Source organism: Electrona antarctica (genome assembly GCF_951216825.1).
Source record: "Electrona antarctica genome assembly, chromosome: 17".
NCBI classification, from domain to species: domain Eukaryota; kingdom Metazoa; phylum Chordata; class Actinopteri; order Myctophiformes; family Myctophidae; genus Electrona; species Electrona antarctica.
In genome coordinates this window covers 19731635-19750901 of record NC_136798.1, presented here as the reverse complement: position 1 = coordinate 19750901, position 19267 = coordinate 19731635, and the positions used below count along the sequence as shown (strand labels likewise).

The 19267-nt window shown below is 43.3% G+C and overlaps 1 protein-coding gene across 6 annotated transcripts in view; it reads right to left on the bottom strand.

Annotated features, from left to right (window-relative positions):
• cfap61 (cilia and flagella associated protein 61) overlaps positions 1 to 19267 on the bottom strand; it is a 51550-nt gene that overhangs the window by 23194 nt on the left and 9089 nt on the right. For 2 of the 6 annotated variants that reach the window (XM_079525799.1, XM_079525800.1), the window contains exons 8-17: positions 18026 to 18280; positions 16750 to 16869; positions 15825 to 15932; positions 14666 to 14781; positions 12303 to 12342; positions 10492 to 10631; positions 9882 to 10110; positions 5165 to 5242; positions 4386 to 4592; positions 1599 to 2093 (exon numbers count right to left, since the gene is read on the bottom strand). In XM_079525799.1, the coding sequence (XP_079381925.1) occupies positions 1599 to 2093; positions 4386 to 4592; positions 5165 to 5242; positions 9882 to 10110; positions 10492 to 10631; positions 12303 to 12342; positions 14666 to 14781; positions 15825 to 15932; positions 16750 to 16869; positions 18026 to 18280 (1788 nt within the window). The remainder of the gene's footprint in view (positions 1 to 1598; positions 2094 to 4385; positions 4593 to 5164; positions 5243 to 9881; positions 10111 to 10491; positions 10632 to 12302; positions 12343 to 14665; positions 14782 to 15824; positions 15933 to 16749; positions 16870 to 18025; positions 18281 to 19267) is intronic. The other 4 variants (XM_079525801.1, XM_079525803.1, XM_079525802.1 and 1 more) reach the window with 4 other exon arrangements.

The window sequence follows — 19267 nt, the reverse complement described above, 5'->3', positions numbered from 1 at the left end:
ACCGTGCTAAATTATAGCTATGGAGTTAAGTAAACACTCTGTATTTACTCTAGTCATCACCCCTCTGCTCTGTACTTCCAGCCTTCATTCAAGAACACAGCTGCCTAGTCTGAGCTCATCAGCTCAGCCTCCTCCACTCCCTCCCTAACTCCTGTGTCACTCTCTCTTGCTCCCTCCCTATAAATCCCTCCATCCTTGTCACTCTCCCTTGCTCACCTCCCCCCCACTGCCCAGCTCCTTCCTCGTCACCCTCCCTAACTGCCTCGCCCCGTCCTTGTCACTGCCCCCCCCATTCAGGAGGAGAGCTGCTTACATCTTCTCCTCCTCTGCACCGCAGGGCACCCTCCAACCCAGCTGCTCTGACCCTTCCTCTCATCTCACCCCCCCATTCCTTCCTTCCTACCTTCCACCTGCCCCTCCTTCCTCTTCTCAGCTCTTTTGTGGTACCCCCCCCCACACCCGAGCGAGTGAGAGGAGTGAGTGAGGGGAGCCCCCCCCCCCCCCCCCCCGAACACACACACACTAGCACTGTTTCCTAAACAATCTATCTCTAAATGCATAATATTGCACCCTTCGCACCACCGACTTCAAATTTGACACACGCGTTCCACACCACCAGTGCAGTGCCCGGTGTCAAGTCCGTTGGTTGTCCAGAACCAGGCCCCGGACAGGGCCCTAATCCAGATCACCCCTAGATATGGAGCTGGCCTGTTCTGACATCACAATGGTGTTCTGACATCACAGTGATGCACGACCTCGCCCTTTATTAGCCAATTGATTAGACTTGATCACGGGCACTGTTATAGTTAATGTAAAATGATGATTTTCTGGTAATATTGTTCCCGCTGTTCAGTTCTGCATACTGCCGACCAGGTGAAGAAATGCCAGACTTTAGCATGCATGGCCAGGGCTTCTATGAAATACCCCAGAGCCCAGACGATGGGGACTTTACGGAAGATGCTTCCGACCGTGTTGATACTGTAGTATGACCACTTCAAAATGAGCCAATCTTAAAACAATGACCCAAAGTAGCCTATAAAGCAGAGCTTGTAGATAGTAGCTTGTAGTCGGCGATGCTTTCGCTGCGCAACATGCTTCCATAGAAGACATGCTGGCTTCTATGGAATCCAAATGACTGAAATCAGTCGTGGCGACTGAGAACTTTAATCCGTGCCCCCCCCTCTCTCTCTCTGCATCTCTCCCTGCAGCTGCAGGCTTTTGTTCATTTGCATTCTCTGTCACACAGCTAGTCTCGCGTAACTATTCCACAATCTGCAATATAGACTAGAGTCTGGAACAACACCTCCCACAATCCGAGTAATCTGTTTGTCATTTCCATTCACAAAACTATATTTTAAAATATCTTTAGAGCTTATTTTCTTTATTTTATTTCCATTTCTGCTAATTGGGAAGGAGACTTCACTTACGCTTTATATTTTTACTCACGCTTTATATTTTTACTCATGATCAGAGCTTCCGTTGCTCCAGACTGTATGACGGAAGCATTTGAAAATTGCGAGAGGCAACAGTCTGGCAATGCAAGACTAGCACGCGGCTGGTCTCCTGCATGGCCCAGTCGCTGCTGCTACTAGTCCCACCTGCGTCTGGGTGACCTGTCGGGACTGGGACTCTGCTGCTACAAGCCCCACCTGGGTCTGGGTGACCTGTCGGGACTCTGCTGCTACAAGCCCCATCTGGGTCTGGGTGACCTGTCGGGACTCTGCTGCTACTAGTCCCACCTGCGTCTGGGTGACCTGTCGGGACTCTGCTGCTACTAGTCCCACCTGCGTCTGGGTGACCTGTCGGGACTCTGCTGCTACTAGTCCCACCTGCGTCTGGGTGACCTGTCGGGACTCTGCTGCTACAAGCCCCACCTGGGTCTGGGTGACCTGTCGGGACTCTGCTGCTACAAGCCCCACCTGGGTCTGGGTGACCTGTCGGGACTCTGCTGCTACAAGCCCCACCTGCGTCTGGGTGACCTGTCGGGACGGGGCGTTGAGGCCCAGCTCATCCAGCGGGTAGGCGATCTGGCGCCTGGGGCGCGCCGGCACCATGCAGCTCAGGACGCACGTCGCAGGGTAGACGCCGGAATTCTGTTATAGGAGGACAGAAACCGCACAGGGACAGAGACCAGAAAGAAAAGGAGTGTTTAAAAGTATAATCTCTCCGAGACGGATTCCACTAACAGCAGAATCTGTCAGCACTGCAGCACCACTGCCCTAAATATATTACAAAAATAAACATTCCCCAAAAAGCTAACAAAAAAAAGAAAAGAAACAAACATGAATTAAAAACGATTTTGCGCTGCGTTGTGAGCTTGTAGATCTGCTATTTTTTCGTTGGATAAGATTTTGTTCACAATTCCATGCTGTATTGATGTCGGTACCATTAGGAGAGATAACAGGCGGATGTTGATTAAAACCAAAAAAAAACAATTCTTCTACATTCTCCAATTGTGTAGACTTTGTGCAGATGTTTAACAATAATTTAACTCTTTGAGAGACCACCTGGAACCCCCTAAGGGACCGTCGGTCGAGAACCAGCTCTCACGTTTCACGAGTCGCGGATCTTCGAGGAGCGACACACATTTGGCAGCAGCACTCACACACTAGTACCTGGCTAGGGTGGAATACCAACTCGTAGCACTTGTGTGTAAAAGTGTGCTCTAAAATGACTACAGTGTGGAAGTGGGCAGTTTGGAGAGGAAGAGACCTTCACAGAGCCCCGATGTGTGATAATTAGCTCCGCTGAAGAGACTGAATAATTCCAGCACCAATGTGGTTCATTCATGGACGACGTGCGTTGTGCCAGAGACCGGAGAGAGAAGAATCCCACTAGGTTTCACTCTTGGCCACGCAGCACGCCAAAAGCTGCATCCTTCCTCCATCCCAGTGGTGGAAAGAGTATTCACATTTTCACTAAGTATATCAATACTGCAATGTTAGAAATATACTCTGTTACAAGTAGGCTATAGAAGTCTGGAATTCAAAGTTACAAAAGTACAAAAGCAAAGTGCCACAGGTAGAAAGTTCAAATGTGGATCTACAAGCTCACAATGCGTCGCATCGCTACACATTGTGAGTCCAAAATGTTTATATAGGGCAGAAGTGGTTATGTATGTTTTGTAGTAATATAATAATCAAAATCTACAAAGTAACTAATGTTTTAAAATAATTGCAGTGGAGTAAAAACAAGTACAATATTTGCCTCCGAGATGTAGTGGAGTAGAAATAAAAGTATTGAAAACTGGAAATACTCCAGTAAAGAAAAACTGCTCCATCCTCCTCTGCCCCCCCCCCCCCAACATTATCCTATTTGCACCTCCTCAGTGTTTGTTTGCGAGAGGTAATTAGCAGAGGAAGTGGAGGGCCTCTGTCTCTCTCTCTCACACACACTGGGGTGGAAATGTCTTTTATTAGAGGGATGGAGAGGTGGAGCTGGCAAGGATGATGCCACCTGCTGCCCCTGACCACCAGGGAGACGAGAGAGAGAGAGAGAGAGAGAGAGAGCGAGAGAGCGTGCGTGCGTGCGTGCGTGCGTGCGTGCGTGCGTGCGGTAAATAAAAAGATGGCAGCCGTAACCACATTCACCCTCTGATGGGCCTCTTTTTTGGAGCGAAAATCCTATTATATTTATTTAAACATATAAGCATGCTTTTAGATCACATTTGAATGCACTGCTGTTATTATATGCCTTTATCTTCTGGTCAGAATCGTACAACTTTGACTTTTTGTTCAGATTTTTTTATTTTCAATTCCCACAAAAGGCTTGAATTATTTCGTTGCTGTCGGGCGTTTCCATGTTTTTTCCCCCATAAATTAACACCCTACTTACTACAGCGTCACACAAAAGCAGGAAACGTAGCAGATCCACAAGTTCGAAACATGGCTCGAACTTGAGCTTGTACCTCTGCTACTTTTGCTACTTTTTCAATTTGAATCCTGAAATGTACGAGTTTTGGACATAATGACACATATGGTTTCCACCCGACAGAGACTATATCAAAGTGACCATGGGGACAAGACAGCGAACACCTGCCTGCCTTCGGACCATGCAGGGCTGGGCAATTAACTGACATTTAGCACCTCTCTAACCCACTTAAACTAGCTCACGGAGGTTACTTGAATAACCAAGAAGCAGTAATTTTCCTTCATGCACATTTAAGTCATTCTAACCGATTCTAACCGGTAACGTGAGGCCAGTGCCAACAGAATGAACGATATAAGCAGAGAAGAAGAAGCGTTATCCGGCCGACCCGGTAGTGAATGTCCTCCATTGTGGTGGCAGGGTCGCCCGCGGCTGTGTTCTGCCGATCGGACTATTAATCTAAAAAGAGTGGACTGACAACACAGTTTCTCGCGTCAACTCCATCGCTGCCCACCTACCTGCGTGTGGCAACTAGGCGGGTAGACGCGGTAGTAGAGGCAGGTCTTGTGCGCCAGCCTCAGCGCCTCCTTCATGATGTGCTTGGTGTGGCGCTGGAAGGCGGGCAGGAGGAGGAAGTGGCAGAGGCGCGCGTGGTCCTCGTAGCGGTGCTGGCTGAAGTAGATGAAGTCCTCCACGTTGTAGTGGGAGCGGACGTACTCCATGTCCTGAGGGAGGAGCATGGGGATGGATGGAACGTTTGTTGTCCACGTTAACTGGTGTGTGAGTGTGCGTGACACAGACAGAGAAGTGTCTGTATTAGAGATAGCCTGCACCTTTGACCCTAGCCTAGAGGAATCCTTTATGACCATATGGTCATTAAATACCAACCACTTCTACATACCATCTCAGAGCTGGGCTATAGGTGCAGACTATTTGTCTTTATATTTGGCAGCCTAGGGCATATGCACAGACTGGTTGTTAGAGGGGTTGTTAGAAGGGATGCCCAAAAAGGAGGCAGAAAGGCTGGCAAAGTACTATGGTGTCTCTGCTATAATTGTGTGTGTGGGCGTGTTTGAGTGTGTGTGTGTGTGTGTGTGTGTGTGTGTGCGTGCGTGCGTGCGTGCGTGTGTGCGTGCGTGCGTGCGTGCATGTGTGTGAGGGGGCTCCTTCAACTACAACAATCAATTCCAAGGCTTTGGGGGAAAATCCACTCAAATCTGACCTAACTAACCAATGAACAGCAAAGCTTTTGTCAGAAAGCACACAATAATTCATAATAACTTTGTCTGCACTTCACCTCTTCATTTCGGATGATTAAAATCCCCACAATCTGGCTCTGCACTTCAGCAACAAAGGCTTGCACCGGTGTCCCATCCTGTGAAACAAATGGAGAGAAAATTAAGATTAGATGTGGTGGACAAAGTACTCAACTAGAGTCAAAGTATAGGTCTGTGTATTTTACGTCCATTGGAATTCTAATTTCATAGTTGACAAACAGTATTAAGAATACGGTTTGGTGTTCTGAATACTGTTTGTCAACCTGTGGTACAGAAATGGTAAATTAAAACATAGAATATGGTTCGTTTTCTGAATACCGTTTAGAAATGGTTTCTTTAAAACTTAGAAATAGGTATTTAAAACAAAAATATAACCCGATTCTAGATTTGAGTTGGTGTGGTTCAAAACAGAATTAAGAATTCAAAACAAGACGCATCGCGATCCTGTACTGCATTCTTTCTCACTCTAAAGACATCTCACTCTAACATCATGTTAGATAGATAGATAGATAGATAGATAGATAGATAGATAGATAGATAGATAGATAGATACCACTTAATTAGCATGTTAGTAACATGCTAATTCAGTGCCTCATCATCGGTAGGTAGATGGAGAGATGGGTCTTAGCATTGATAAATGTCACATGAAATCAATCTGGCACGCCCATACCAAATCAAGCCAATATGGTCATACAACCAAACAAACGTATATGGAAACCATAGTTATGGCCTATATGGAAAGACACACGCACGCACGCACACATAGGCCTACGCAACTTGCAAACTTTGTGTTGTATATTAAATTATTAAAGTCTTTATTGATTTAATATACAAGATATATTAGTGATCCAAAACCTGAACCTGTGAACCATGAATTATATAATAAATAGAGCATCATGTCAAATTGGAATGAGTTTGGACGCGCACAGCCCGTGACAACAGCACTGTCCGCACACACTCACTGCTGTTTTGCAATACTGCATCTCCTCAGACTACTGTCCTGTCTGTCACTCTGTCACTGTGGTCCGGACCGTGACACCATGATGATGACATGCACGTTTATGTCTAGGCCTATATGGCCAAGTGGTGTGCTGTGGATTTTTTTAACTAGTAGGGCTGACTTAGGGCTGACTTTGAACTAAATATCAGGTCAGGTCAAGTGTCGTAGTATAGGCTTTGTCAACTACACCTGTTTTTCTGTCATAGACAAGCAGAGCAGCATTGACTGACCTGCTGACAGGCTAGCTGTCACAGGCATCTAAACACGTATTTACTCCTAATGTAAACTAATACATATTAGGCTATATAATATATAATTATATTATTATTAATTTGTATATATAATACAAATATATGTTTTGTAAAGGCATGATGATATTTCCAAGTGTACAAGCAATTTAAATCGCGCAATTAAAAACAATGTTGCCATTTAAACAGTGTTTTGCATGAGCGCATAGAGGATTTGCACTGCCGGAATAGTTTCATGAGACATGACACATGGAGAGGCATTGGAGACTGCTGCAGCTGGAGAGTCACGACTCCCAGCGTGGGTAGGCCGCCTACTGTAATCTACAGCAGGCCTATCTTTCTTTCTATCTATCTATCTATCTATCTATCTATCTATCTATCTATCTATCTATCTATCTATCTATCTATCTATCTATCTATCGAATACTTTATTAACTGTTTGCAAAGTATTGCAAAGAGGATGTTTAATCAGTGCGTTTCCATTGGGGTTCAATCATCCAGAAGATAAAGGCATATAATAACAGCAGTGCATTAAAATGTGATCTAAAAGCATGCTTATATGTTTAAATAAATATAATAAAGGATAAATTAAATATAATATCGCCTGGTGTGATCATCAACTGCGCTGCCTGTGTCTGCTTGCAGTAACAGCAGCACAGCCTGCCTGTCACTCAAGATGGCCGTGGCCACGCCTCCGTCCCCTTTTAAGGGAGAGGGAGGGATGCTACAGCGGAGAAATGAAACACAGTACAGGTCGCGGTGCCTCTTGCTTTTAAATTCTTAATTCTGTTTCGAACAACACCAACGAAAATCTGGAATCAGGGAATATTTTAGTTTTAAATAGGCCTACCTATTTCTAATTTTTTTTGTTATTATCCCACGATTTTGTAACCCTTTTTCACCCCTGTGTCAATTATCTAATGTGATCCTGGGCTCTACACACACTCCGCCAACCTGGGGAGAGCAACGGACTTGAACTCATGCTTCCTTCATGCCTGAGTGTCTAAGTCGCTCCTTTACACCTGACAGGGGGGAGTTTCCCTGGTTGGACATAGCGCGTGGAAGGAACACGTTATTCCAACCAGTTCCTTTCCCCTCCATCAGGCGCCCCGGCTGGCCAGGGGGAGGCAGTTTAGAGACCAGGATTACTGCATGTTTTTTGTGATGAACCATTTCTAAACAGTATTCAGAAAACAAACCGTATTTCTATGTTTAGAAAACCCATTTCTATATTTGACAAACAGTATTCAGAACACCGAACCGTATTCTGAATACTGTTTGTCAAATATGAAATTAGAATTCAAATGGCCGTAAAATACACGGACCAGTATAGATACTTGTGGTCAAATAATTCGTTGCTGTTGGGCTTTTTGTGTTTTTCGTAAATTAACGCCCTACTTGATCATACTACAGCGTCACACAAAAGCATCAAGTAGCTCGAAATGTAGCCCCGGAGTGGCGGTTTTGAGCTTTTTTTTCAACTATAAGTGAAAAGTGCTCAGCCAAATTTGCATTTGAGTTATTGTACTGGACTGGAGTACTTGCTTTTAGTAACACAAATGCACAATTACAAAGAACAGATTTTCCTTTTAATATTATCAATGCATTGCTGTTAAAAATGTTCAATAATAGCAAAAACAGCTAATCTACGAGCTCACAACCCATCGCATCGTGACACATTGTGACCTTGTAGATCGGTTATTTTATCAATTCTTTTAAAATAGGACTTTTTTTGTAAGTTTGGATCCCAGCGGTCCCTTCCTAGAAACCTAGCAGAGTCAAAAATACAATATTCATCTGAAATGCAGTGGAAAATGTATATGGCGCTTTTATGCAAAGCGCTTCAGATTGATTCACCAATTCATACACCGATGGCGGAGGAAACCATGCAAGGCACCAAGCTGCTCATCCGGAGCAATTGGGGGTTCAGAGAATTGTTCAAGGACACTTCGACACTAACTCTGGGGGAGCCCGGGTTCGAACTGGGAACTTTGCGGTTCCCATCCGGCTGTTCTACTGACGCCCCTGACTATCACTTCAGTAGTAGAGTGATAGTCCAAACATACAAATACTCTTAAAGTAAAGTACAGATAATCAAAAGTGTTTTACTCAGTGGTGGAAAAAGTACTCACATAAATACTGCAATGTAGAAATACACAAGTAAAAGTACAACAGTAAAAGTTTGTTGGTGTTGGCTAGACCTCACTCTCGCAGTAACTAACTAACTAAAAGTGCGAATGTCCCATTTCAGATGTTTTCAAATGTATAAAAATCATTTGAAATTAGCAGATCTACAAGGTCACAATGCGTTGCTTGCAACGCATCAAAATCTACAAAGTAACCAGTATAACTAAAGTGTTCAAATAAATGTAGTGGAGTAAAAGTACAATTATGTGGGCTACTTAGTTTCTTGTCTTTACACCACTGAGTAAATGCACTCGGAATCTCTTCCACCTTATTTACCCCTTCTTCTGACACTGTGACAGCACCACTGAATCTACTGCTTTTCTTTCATCCTGTCTTTTTCAATCTGGCTCTAAAATAAAAAAGATGAATGCTTATCTTATTATAATACAATAATTTTTACACAAACATTAGATTATTGGGATGCGATGGCACATTCAGGTCCAATGCCGTGGATGGATGGATACACAATGGAAACGGTTCCATTCTCGTTTGAGACGTAATTATGTGTCTTGGAACGGGTCGCAGCAGTGACAGCTGGGACGTCTGTCAGAATGGGAAAATCTGTTGAATCTGAATTCGCACCGATCTGTTTTGTTTGGCACACGACACCCTGGTTGTGATGCACCCCCCACCCCCCGTGCGCGCGCTAATCCAAAACAATCATGGAAATAATAGCTTAAATTAATTCATTGATAACAACACAAACCGGTGTGTGATGTTAAGAATTAAAGAGGTGTCGTTCGAATTTGAGTCGTTTTCATCCTCGTGAAAATAAGCAACCGATTCCCTGTCAGTTACAATGAAAGGGAGCCTTTTAATAGTGATTGGTTTCAGCAGGGTGGGAAGAAGTCAAGCTAGACTGATCAACCACACTTTGGACGTGGCGGTTACCATTATATGTAACTAAAAGGACCTTGGTTAAACTACTAGAGGTTCGGGCCACTACGCGGGCTTCACACCTACGTCACACTGCCAATATATTCCCAGATATGGAGATCTCTGTAACTGTCAGTCCTTGTCCCTTTTATGCCCATATGCAAATAATGTACATGCTAGTAGCGCTCGACCACCGGGTTATTAGCCACAATGACGAGGACGTCATCTGCTTTGCTAGTACTATTTTGAATGGTTGGTGTGAACAAATCGCCGAAGACTGCCGCTTTGGCAACGCCCATCCCAGAAACGGCTGTCGTGGGAAGGGCTTTCAGTCTGAATAATGAAGTGAAAGTGAGTGTCGGGGCTAGGATTTGTGCACATTCAGGATTTAACAGTGTAGAAGAGACTTGTTGTAGGTGTACTGACCGGGTCTCTCCTGGCGTGACAGAACACATCCAGGTCCTCCAGCAGAGACTGCTGCATACTGAGCCTCTCCACCATGGCAGAGACAGCAGGCCTGTCTGCTGACTGCGCAGGCCTGTCTGCTGACTGCGCAGGCCTGTCTGCGCTCAGAGACTGGTGCATACTGAGCCTCTCCACCATGGCAGAGACAGCAGGCCTGTCTGCGCTCAGCGCTGGCCTCACCGCCACACACCTGCAGGGGGCGCAGCAACAACAACATTGTTGGGGTTGTATTGTATATCTACCGGTATGTCCCTAGACTCCCTACTCTTAATGGTTAATGATGGCTGTATAATTGTGCCGAGCAGGGAGAAAAATGTAGCAGAGCCGAATGTCGACATGCTCATTGAATTCTCAGTCTATAATAAATATTTGTTCAATCTATTCGTGAGTTATCTGACTGAAAAGAGCTTTCTGCATGACGGTGACGATATGATAATGAATTTCCAATATACAATTATGAAACAAATCAAGTTCTGATAAATTGTACGATTCAAGAGAAACTGCATGAGGATGATGTTTTTCATCATAGATAATATACATTGTGGTTTGTATGGAGGAAGGGCGCTCTCACTTCAGCAGCGCAGCGCGGTGGAAGATGTAGAGCTCCTGGTGCAGGGTGCTGGAGGGGTGTGGTGTCACCCGCACAAAGTTCTGTATGAGGGGGAACTCGGGGGTCAGCGTTGCCAGCGTGATCACACAGTAGTCCCTGTCCTGAGAGAGACAAGCAATTCGGCTCAAAATGAAAAGACTGGGAAAACCCATTGGACGATCTGGCGTGGGAAGTGGGAGTCAACTTGGATTTTCGCTAACCAATAACAGTGGATTTGGTGACGTCAGTGTTCTCCACTGTTTTCTACCAGGGGAGGGGAGGTGGGGGGCGGGGGCAGGCGCTCAGCACGGTGAACCAATAGGATCCACCGTATGTTTCCGTCGGCACCCGCCCCAGAAAACACACATAGGCTGGGGCAGACTATATACAGCAGCAGTAATAATAAAGAAATAAAGTGTATAGTCTCTCAGTTGATTCGCCCGATTTCCAAATGCTTCCGTCGTACAGTCTGATGTGCAACGGAACAGGGGACCGTCGTACAGTCTGATGTGCAACGGAACAGGGGAAAATGCTTCCGTCGTACAGTCTGATGTGCAACGGAACAGGGGAAAATGCTTCCGTCGTACAGTCTGATGTGCAACGGAACAGGGGACCGTCGTACAGTCTGATGTGCAACGGAACAGGGGACCGTCATACAGTCTGATGTGCAACGGAACAGGGGAAAATGCTTCCGTCGTACAGTCTGATGTGCAACGGAACAGGGGACCGTCGTACAGTCTGATGTGCAACGGAACAGGGGAAAATGCTTCCGTCGTACAGTCTGATGTGCAACGGAACAGGGGACCGTCGTACAGTCTGATGTGCAACGGAACAGGGGAAAATGCGAAGAAACTATGCATGGGATGACCCACGACGTACATTTGTCAAAGCATACCGTCGCTGTCGGGGACAAACCTCTTATCTCCTTATTGCAGCTTTTTGTCTTTTTTCCCCCGTAAATGAACACCGTAATTGATCCTACTAGAGTCACAGAAAATAATCAATAGTAGCAGATCTCGTGTTTCGAGCTTGTGGATCTGCTACTTTTGAATTTGAACCGTGACAAGTAACAGTTTTGGACATACCGGTATGAGGTTTCCACCCGAACAGAGACGACATATAGCTTGCCGCTATTTTAAAGATATTTTAAAATGTAAAAATAAACAGAAATGACAAATTGGCGACAGCTTCCATCCACGGCTTTCGGGACGTGTAGTTGCAGACTCTACATAGCAATCGAAGATTTGCTGAGGAGACTTATGTTTGGGACCAAGTGTTTGACTGTACTCTGTTGCTGTTTGCATTTCTGTCTAATAAAGTATTCAATCAATCAATCAAAAGAAACCACCCGTCTGAGTGTGAATTATGATGTAATTCACGATGCATTATTCATTTAATGTGGCATACTGTATACGTAGAAGGGCCAGGACAGGAGTTTGTTCTTATGTTCGTGTAAGTAGCCCCGGCCTAAACAAAGACTGCCCTTGTCTCCGGGAACCGTATAAACTATCTTTTTACTCCACTACAATTATTTGAAAACTTTAGTTACTAATTACCTTGTGGATTTTGCTTATTACTACAAAATACACAAACCACTTCAGCCCTATATATTTTGGTCTTTTGAAAATAGCAGATCTACAACCAAAGTTCTACAACCTTTTTTTGGCTTTAATCCTTTTAGCATACTTTTGTATAGAACTGTACTCTCTCTACTTTTTTTTGGCAAACTGTTAAGTATTCAATCAATCAATCAATCACAAAAACAGTAACCATGTACACAATGTGATACTTACGGGGAAGAGTGTGAATACGTATGGGAGAAAGTCCACCGATCTGGAAGAGGCAAATGGGGAAACACAGAGGATAATGAGGATCAGTAGTGCACAAAAAAAAGAAACATAAAACAGCTGATCTATAAGCAAACAAACCTTCCTGTACGCCTCTCGTCATTTTATGAATTATTAATATTCATAATCACACAGTTATGAATTATGACCTTTATCTGCTTGACCCAGTACATACAGTACATGTGGTGAGTCACTCATCTGCGTAAGCATAATTATACCCTTGATACCATGACCGTCATCAACTACTTTATCAGATAGGCTGACATCTGTGCACACAATGATACGAGATGCATGTTCCATTCCTATTCATTCTGTTCTTGTCCCTGTGTCACACCGCCGCGCGTAAAAAAAAAGAACCCAAAAGGCTTAAGTGAAAATATGCGTGTGTGCCAGTGTGGGCAGAGAGAAGCGAGAGGAAGCCAACATGGGAGAGATGAGATCACAGCCAACCTGACCACCGTCCCCCCATCCCCCTGTCCCCTCTTGGCGCACACACCATCCAAGTCCAACTTGCCGGCTTCAACTCGCTGTCACTTTAAGCACCGCACTCATTAATTATATGCTCATTCTCCGCGGGGAGCGTCTGAATTCCATATTCTCTAACAGCTGGGGAGTAGAGGGGGACTGTTGAGAGGAGCCCGGCAGGAGGGGGAGGGAGGCCAAATAACAGTCACTCTTCTTTCTCCTCTTTTTTTTGTCGGGGTGACATATGACAGAGAAGGAAACTCTGGATGACTGCCACCACTGGCACTGTACGAGGATGTCCCCGAAATTAGGAAAGAAGTGAAAAAGCACTGTTGTAATTATTATAGCGTGTGTTGTTGTAACACACTTTGGTTAATTTGACTTCACTTGACTGTGCAAATAACAACTCCCGGAATGGCTGCCAACCGTGTTCTATGTAGATGTGTCCGAAAATGCACAGAAAAGTCAGTTCAGACTTTCAACCCGATGGCCCTATTTTGGGCATGTCTTTGGACTAACTCATTATGGGGGAAATTGTAAAAAAGAAAAAAAAATAGCTGATCAATAGCTCACAATACCTCACATCACAATGAGCTTGAGCACATGAGCTTGTAGATCAGCTATTTCTTCAGACGTATAAGGCAGTTATAGGACAAAGTATACAATTTACAAATTAAGGCATTTAGCAGACACTCTTAATCCAGAGCGATTTACAGTAAACAAGATAATACTTCAAGATAATACTTCAAATGCATAGAAATAGTTATCTAGAAGATCATAAGTAAACCAATAATATATCATCAGTCTAACAGTAGAATATGCAAAGAAAATCTGTACATGGAAACGAGATCCAGGTCAACAATTACCTGGCATCTGGGGGGAGGGGATCATTACCTGAAATTTGGCATTTCAAACCTATGAAATGGAAGAGATTCCATTTTATTTTTATTTGTTTTCTTTTTCTAGGCCTTTATTATGGACAGTAGGCTGACAGGATTGGGTAGAGAGACATTGGCAGCAAAGCCCATTGGGGATCGGGACTCGAACCCGCAATGTGCTGTAGGTGCCCGGACCGCTACGCCCTACTATCAACAAAGGCAGAATTTTGTTTTTGCATTTGGTGCCATCTGTCCTTTTTTTTTTTTTTTGAAGAGCAGGTATATGGCCTTTTTCGAATGGTGAATCTCTCACTTTGGAACACATCTCTTCAAAGACACTACACATGCAAATCAGCTATAAGTGATGCAAATTCGTCACAAAGGAATTAATTATACACCACAAATTTAAATAGCGAGCCACTTTACTATGAATGGATGGATTCCATGGGTGAAAATGCATTGGTTTGGTCCCACACCACTTTTACCCTATTTTCAAAGATTTAAAAACAAAAACAAAAAAGCCAAATGCAGATCTACAAGTTCAAAATGCTTTATGAGCCTGTAGATCTGCTATCGTTAAGACGTTTCTTTTTTAGAAATGACATGCCACGCGAGCCAGGGTTAACGGGGTTAATCATGTACAAATAACTTCCCCAAAGACTACCGATGTCCTTTTTAACCACTTAAAGCCCATATGGGTGACCGGAGTACCTCAGGGCTCTGTACTAGTGTATTTTCTGCTTTCTGTGATTGTGGGGAATGCTTTTGCGGAAAATAGCCAATCGACAAGCTCACAAAGTTTGATTCTGTGATTTCTTCTTCTTTTGTATCAAGTGTTTTATGGTCATGATTGGGGGGGCTTGGATGAATGGGCTTTGGGTAGGTGGAACCAGAAAATGCCCGCTACTGCTATGCCCTATATATAATTTATTCCATGCACGTGACGTGACCGCACGGTGACCTTACCGCATTTCGTAGCTCTTGTCGATGACAAACAGCCGAATGCAGAAGGCGTTGGGCTGCTTTGGGCTCCCGCTCCGCCCACTGGCACTGGGCACGTCGGCAGCATGTGTGTTCTCTTGCTGAAACGAGAGCAGTGTTATTAATTAGTGCACCGGTGCCAACCGAAAGATAAAGCTCAGTGCTTCCCCCCGCAAAGACCGGCGACCGGCGACCGCCAACTGCTTTTTAGTGTGTCTGAAATGTCAAGGTCATCTGAGATTAACTCCCAAATCATTTCTTTCTCGAGTAACTCAACCACTCGTGCTCTTAGCTGATCTTCGGCTTTGTGCGACACAGCAGGGGATGTAGAGCATTGGTTCTCAAATTGGGGTACAGGGCCCCTTGGGAGGGAGGGGGGCATATATGAACAAGGATTTTGACCAGTTTATCCATGTATATGTTGGCTATACAAACAACCTACAAGCTCCTGCTATTTTTTGAGGGGCACTAGCCCTCCTATGTCCAGCTTTGTCCTAACACAAACATTGAATGCCATTGACAATGCATGGCCAGTTTTGAGTGTTTGTGTAAACACAAACATTGCGTAAACACAAACATTGACGATGAAGGTGAGGACGCAAATTCTGATTGGCCGGAATGAGATGATGATATACAATGATAAGAGCGCCCCTCACTTCACCCGGGTGTGATTTTTTTTACATGTTTGATTATCGAAAATGTAATTTAAAAATCACACCCTTGTGAAGTGAGGGGCGCTCTTATCATTATACATCATCATACATCTCATGAACAACTGAATTTATGATTGATTGATTGGTTAGCCGATTTGCTCTTCTACATAATGACATACATTTTCCATTCATTGTCAATGGCAGTTAATGTTTGTGTTGCCACAAATGTACGTCATATTTGAGGCACATATGACCTAATTTCTCCTTTCATTGTCAATGGCAAATATATGTGGGGACAAAAGCTGTATGTATATAGGAGGGGCTAGCGCCCCTCAAAAACCATACAGTACATCTTGTCTTCTGGGGGAGCTAGGGTACCTCTGGCACAAAATGTTTTCATATAGTGGTCTGCAGGCATATTCATATCAGGGTTTTTTTAACGAAACCCTTTGAGAAGCACTGATGTAGAGAAAACTGTATTATTTTTTTACCTCAGCTGTCTCACTTGGTGGAGAGACAAGGACCTCGTCTTCTGTCCAACTTGATGGTGAGACATGCATGACCTCTCCTTGCTCTGAGGGTTTTTTACCTTGTTCCGCCTCCAGAAGCAAGAAAACAAAAGAATAAAAGAAAAGAATCACACATACATCATCACATTCCGTGCTCAGCCAATCAAATGATCACAAATGTGGTACACACAGACACACAAAGCTGGGCATAGAAGGGCCTTCAAAAATACTCTCGTGTGAAGCGCCATACTCCTTTAAAGATTGAGTGCCCCTAAAACATGATCATCAAGTACTACGATTATACAAGGAGGAAGATTTCTTTCAAAAAAGTGTACAGAAAGTGTTCAAATTACGGTATGTTTTTATGTGGCCACACCCACCAGTTCATTAAGTATACCTGGTTTTCACCTGAACTTAAGCCTCGCCACAGCTGTTGTTGTATGATAATGGGGGAGGGGTTATGATGTCACTAAAATGGTGTTATTTCAATTGGGCCTTTTGACTCAAAGGCTTTCAGCTTTCAGGAAGAAACCAAAAATACACAGGGAAGACATATTTGAATATTATAACCACACCTGGGGGTCTATTAGAGTAAATTGTTAACTCCATAGACACATGCAAAACAGAAAAAGTACAAAAATCACGGTACTTAAACATACATCGTAATCTAAACAAACATTAAAGGTCCATAGACTTGGCTGCCACATGACGTCAAGTTTAGTGCTATAAACAAACTCTAAAGGTCCATAGCTTCATAAGGAACAAATGCCTGATTTTATTTGTAACAAAGTTAATATGAATGGCATATCAGAAAACAAATAGCACATCGCATTATGCAGTGGATTTTATTCTATCCAAATTACTATATTTTACTTTGTTTATCTAGTGGATACTGGGTATTTAAGACCTGTTCTGTTGCATGTTGTCTGTGATTTCCTGCTGCTGATTGGTCACTCTGAGGAGGGTGCTCAGATGCATCCCCTCGCATCAAGGATTCTTCAGTTTGTTCTTCCTCTTCATCTGACACCTTTAACAAAATCAAATCAAAAGGTAATTGATTTTAGGAAAATATTACTTGAAAATCATAGATCAATAATAATACAACTATTGTTGCTGTCGGCCAGAAACCTTTTATCTTCATATTCTAACTTTTTGTCTTTTTCTTCTTTTTTTTTAAAATTAATGCTCTACCTCTACTTGAATATACTACAGTGTCACAGTACGCAACCATCAAAAGTAGTAGTAGATCCACAAGCTTCAAATGCTGCGTGAAGCGACACATTTTGAGCTTGCAGATTTGCTACTTTTGTTATTTTTGAATTTGAATCCTGAAAAGTAACAGTTTTGGACATAATGACGTTTTTGACAGGGAGGATTTAAAGAGAAGCCAGTCTCCTCTTATCCTGCACTGATGAGTATTCTCACTTTGTGTATGTTGGCGACCCCAAGTGGCAAAGAGAGGTAACTGTTTTGATGATCACCACTGGTAGAACTTGAACCCAGAATATCATTCTTAAATATCATTCTTGATTAAAATATCAGCATTTTACGTACATGATTCTGATTGATAAAACAAGATTCTGATTGATAAAACACATATGTGCATACAAATCTGGCATTGCACAGCTTTGAGGACTAGGGTATCACTGGTAGACTTGTATGGCATTTGAAACAGACTTATAGCATGTCATGTAGACAGCACAATAAGTGCATTGTATGTAGTCATAGCACTTCATAGTATATATGTACAGCATAGTATAGCACATATGTGTAGTTTATATGTATAGTGTCATTATATAGATATGTTCTAGTTATAGTTTATATGTATAGTGTCATTATATAGATATGTTCTAGTCACGGTCTTAGCTTACGCATGTTTCGCGATAAATGCATTTTGTTACATATGTGATGTATTCCCATGCTTTTTGTTCTTGCCTATTGTAAGTCGCTCTGGATTAAGAGCGTCTGCTAAATGCCTAAATTGTAAATTGTAAATTGTCAAACAGTGAGCAGCGCATGCAAAATAACATTGTGGGCCTTTGTTAGGCACATTTAATACAACACATTAGCCCCTAATAGCCTACCTTACATGCCAGTTATGTCTAAGACATACGTATATTACTGTGTACATTCAAAGGGATATTGTATGGTTATACTAGTTGTTGTAAATTAGCTTTTTAGACCTTTTCTGCTGGGTCCCGTGGAGCAGAGACTTGGGTATCTGTGGAGATGCCACCATCAGATCGGTCGCCCCGAGGAGCGTGTTTAGAAGTCCTGTCCTGTTGTGGCTGCTGCTTGTACAGACCATGTTTAGACAAGTCCTGGTGTGGCTGCTGCTTGTACAGACCGTCAAACACGCTGAGTTCAAAGCTCTCGTTCAGCAGGTCAAAATCAATGTCTCCACTGACACTGATGAAACCAACAGCAATGCCACCACTCTGTGAACACAGACAGCAGCGTTTATTTACACAAACATGCTCGCTATACCACGATGTAACGCTAAACACTGGTGTGACACTATAGTGTGAAAACAGCAACCGACAGGGCCTGGTTGACAGGGGATGAATTTATACATTTCTTGCCATATACCTTTAAATCTTAAATCATAACTCTAGGTTACTCTGTATGTTTCTTTGGCTAATAGGTGTAATAATCAAGCTCAGGATCAAAACTCTGGAAACACAACACAAACGTAGACCTATCGGACCTCGCCTTCACTATATTAACACAAATCTATGTTTTACCGTTGTTACATACTCCATTATCACACAAATAATTAATGGTATTTTTCTTCAGGAAAAGTGGACTAGGCCAAAAACAAACCCCTCTGGAGTAAATGTTGTTGCACTGTCCGCCGTTTGTTTCCCTGAGCGGTGGACATAATTTCAGTACAAAAAGCTTCAAAACGCCACAGATGTCTGGACACAATATGTTCAGTGAGAGCATGTCTTGGCCCACGCCGCAGCTCCCATCTACCATATGCTGCACATGAACACATGTCAGCTTCAGGAGGAGGAGGAGGAGGAGGAGGGGGGGTTGTCTGTCATCTCTCTGGTCCTGAGGGAATGTGCCACAGCGGGAGCATTTCTGACAGAGCCAGGCGAAAGCATCTGCAGTGCTATATAGGGCTGTCGCCATTACAAATAGGTTGACGATTAATTGTCACACAAATAATTGCGATTAACGATTTAACTGCGTTTGTGGCATTGGGCGTTGGAACATTATGGATAAAGAATACATTTCTGTTTGCATGGTAATCAAAAAATATGATATTCATTACTGAAATTGAATTTCTTATACTAAAAGGTTAAAAAAGCTGAATAGCTGATCTACAAGCTTACAACACATCACTTTGTGACATGTTGTAAGCTTGTAGATCAGCTATTTTTGTAACGTGTGTAAGTCTTTCAACATGGAAACGATTA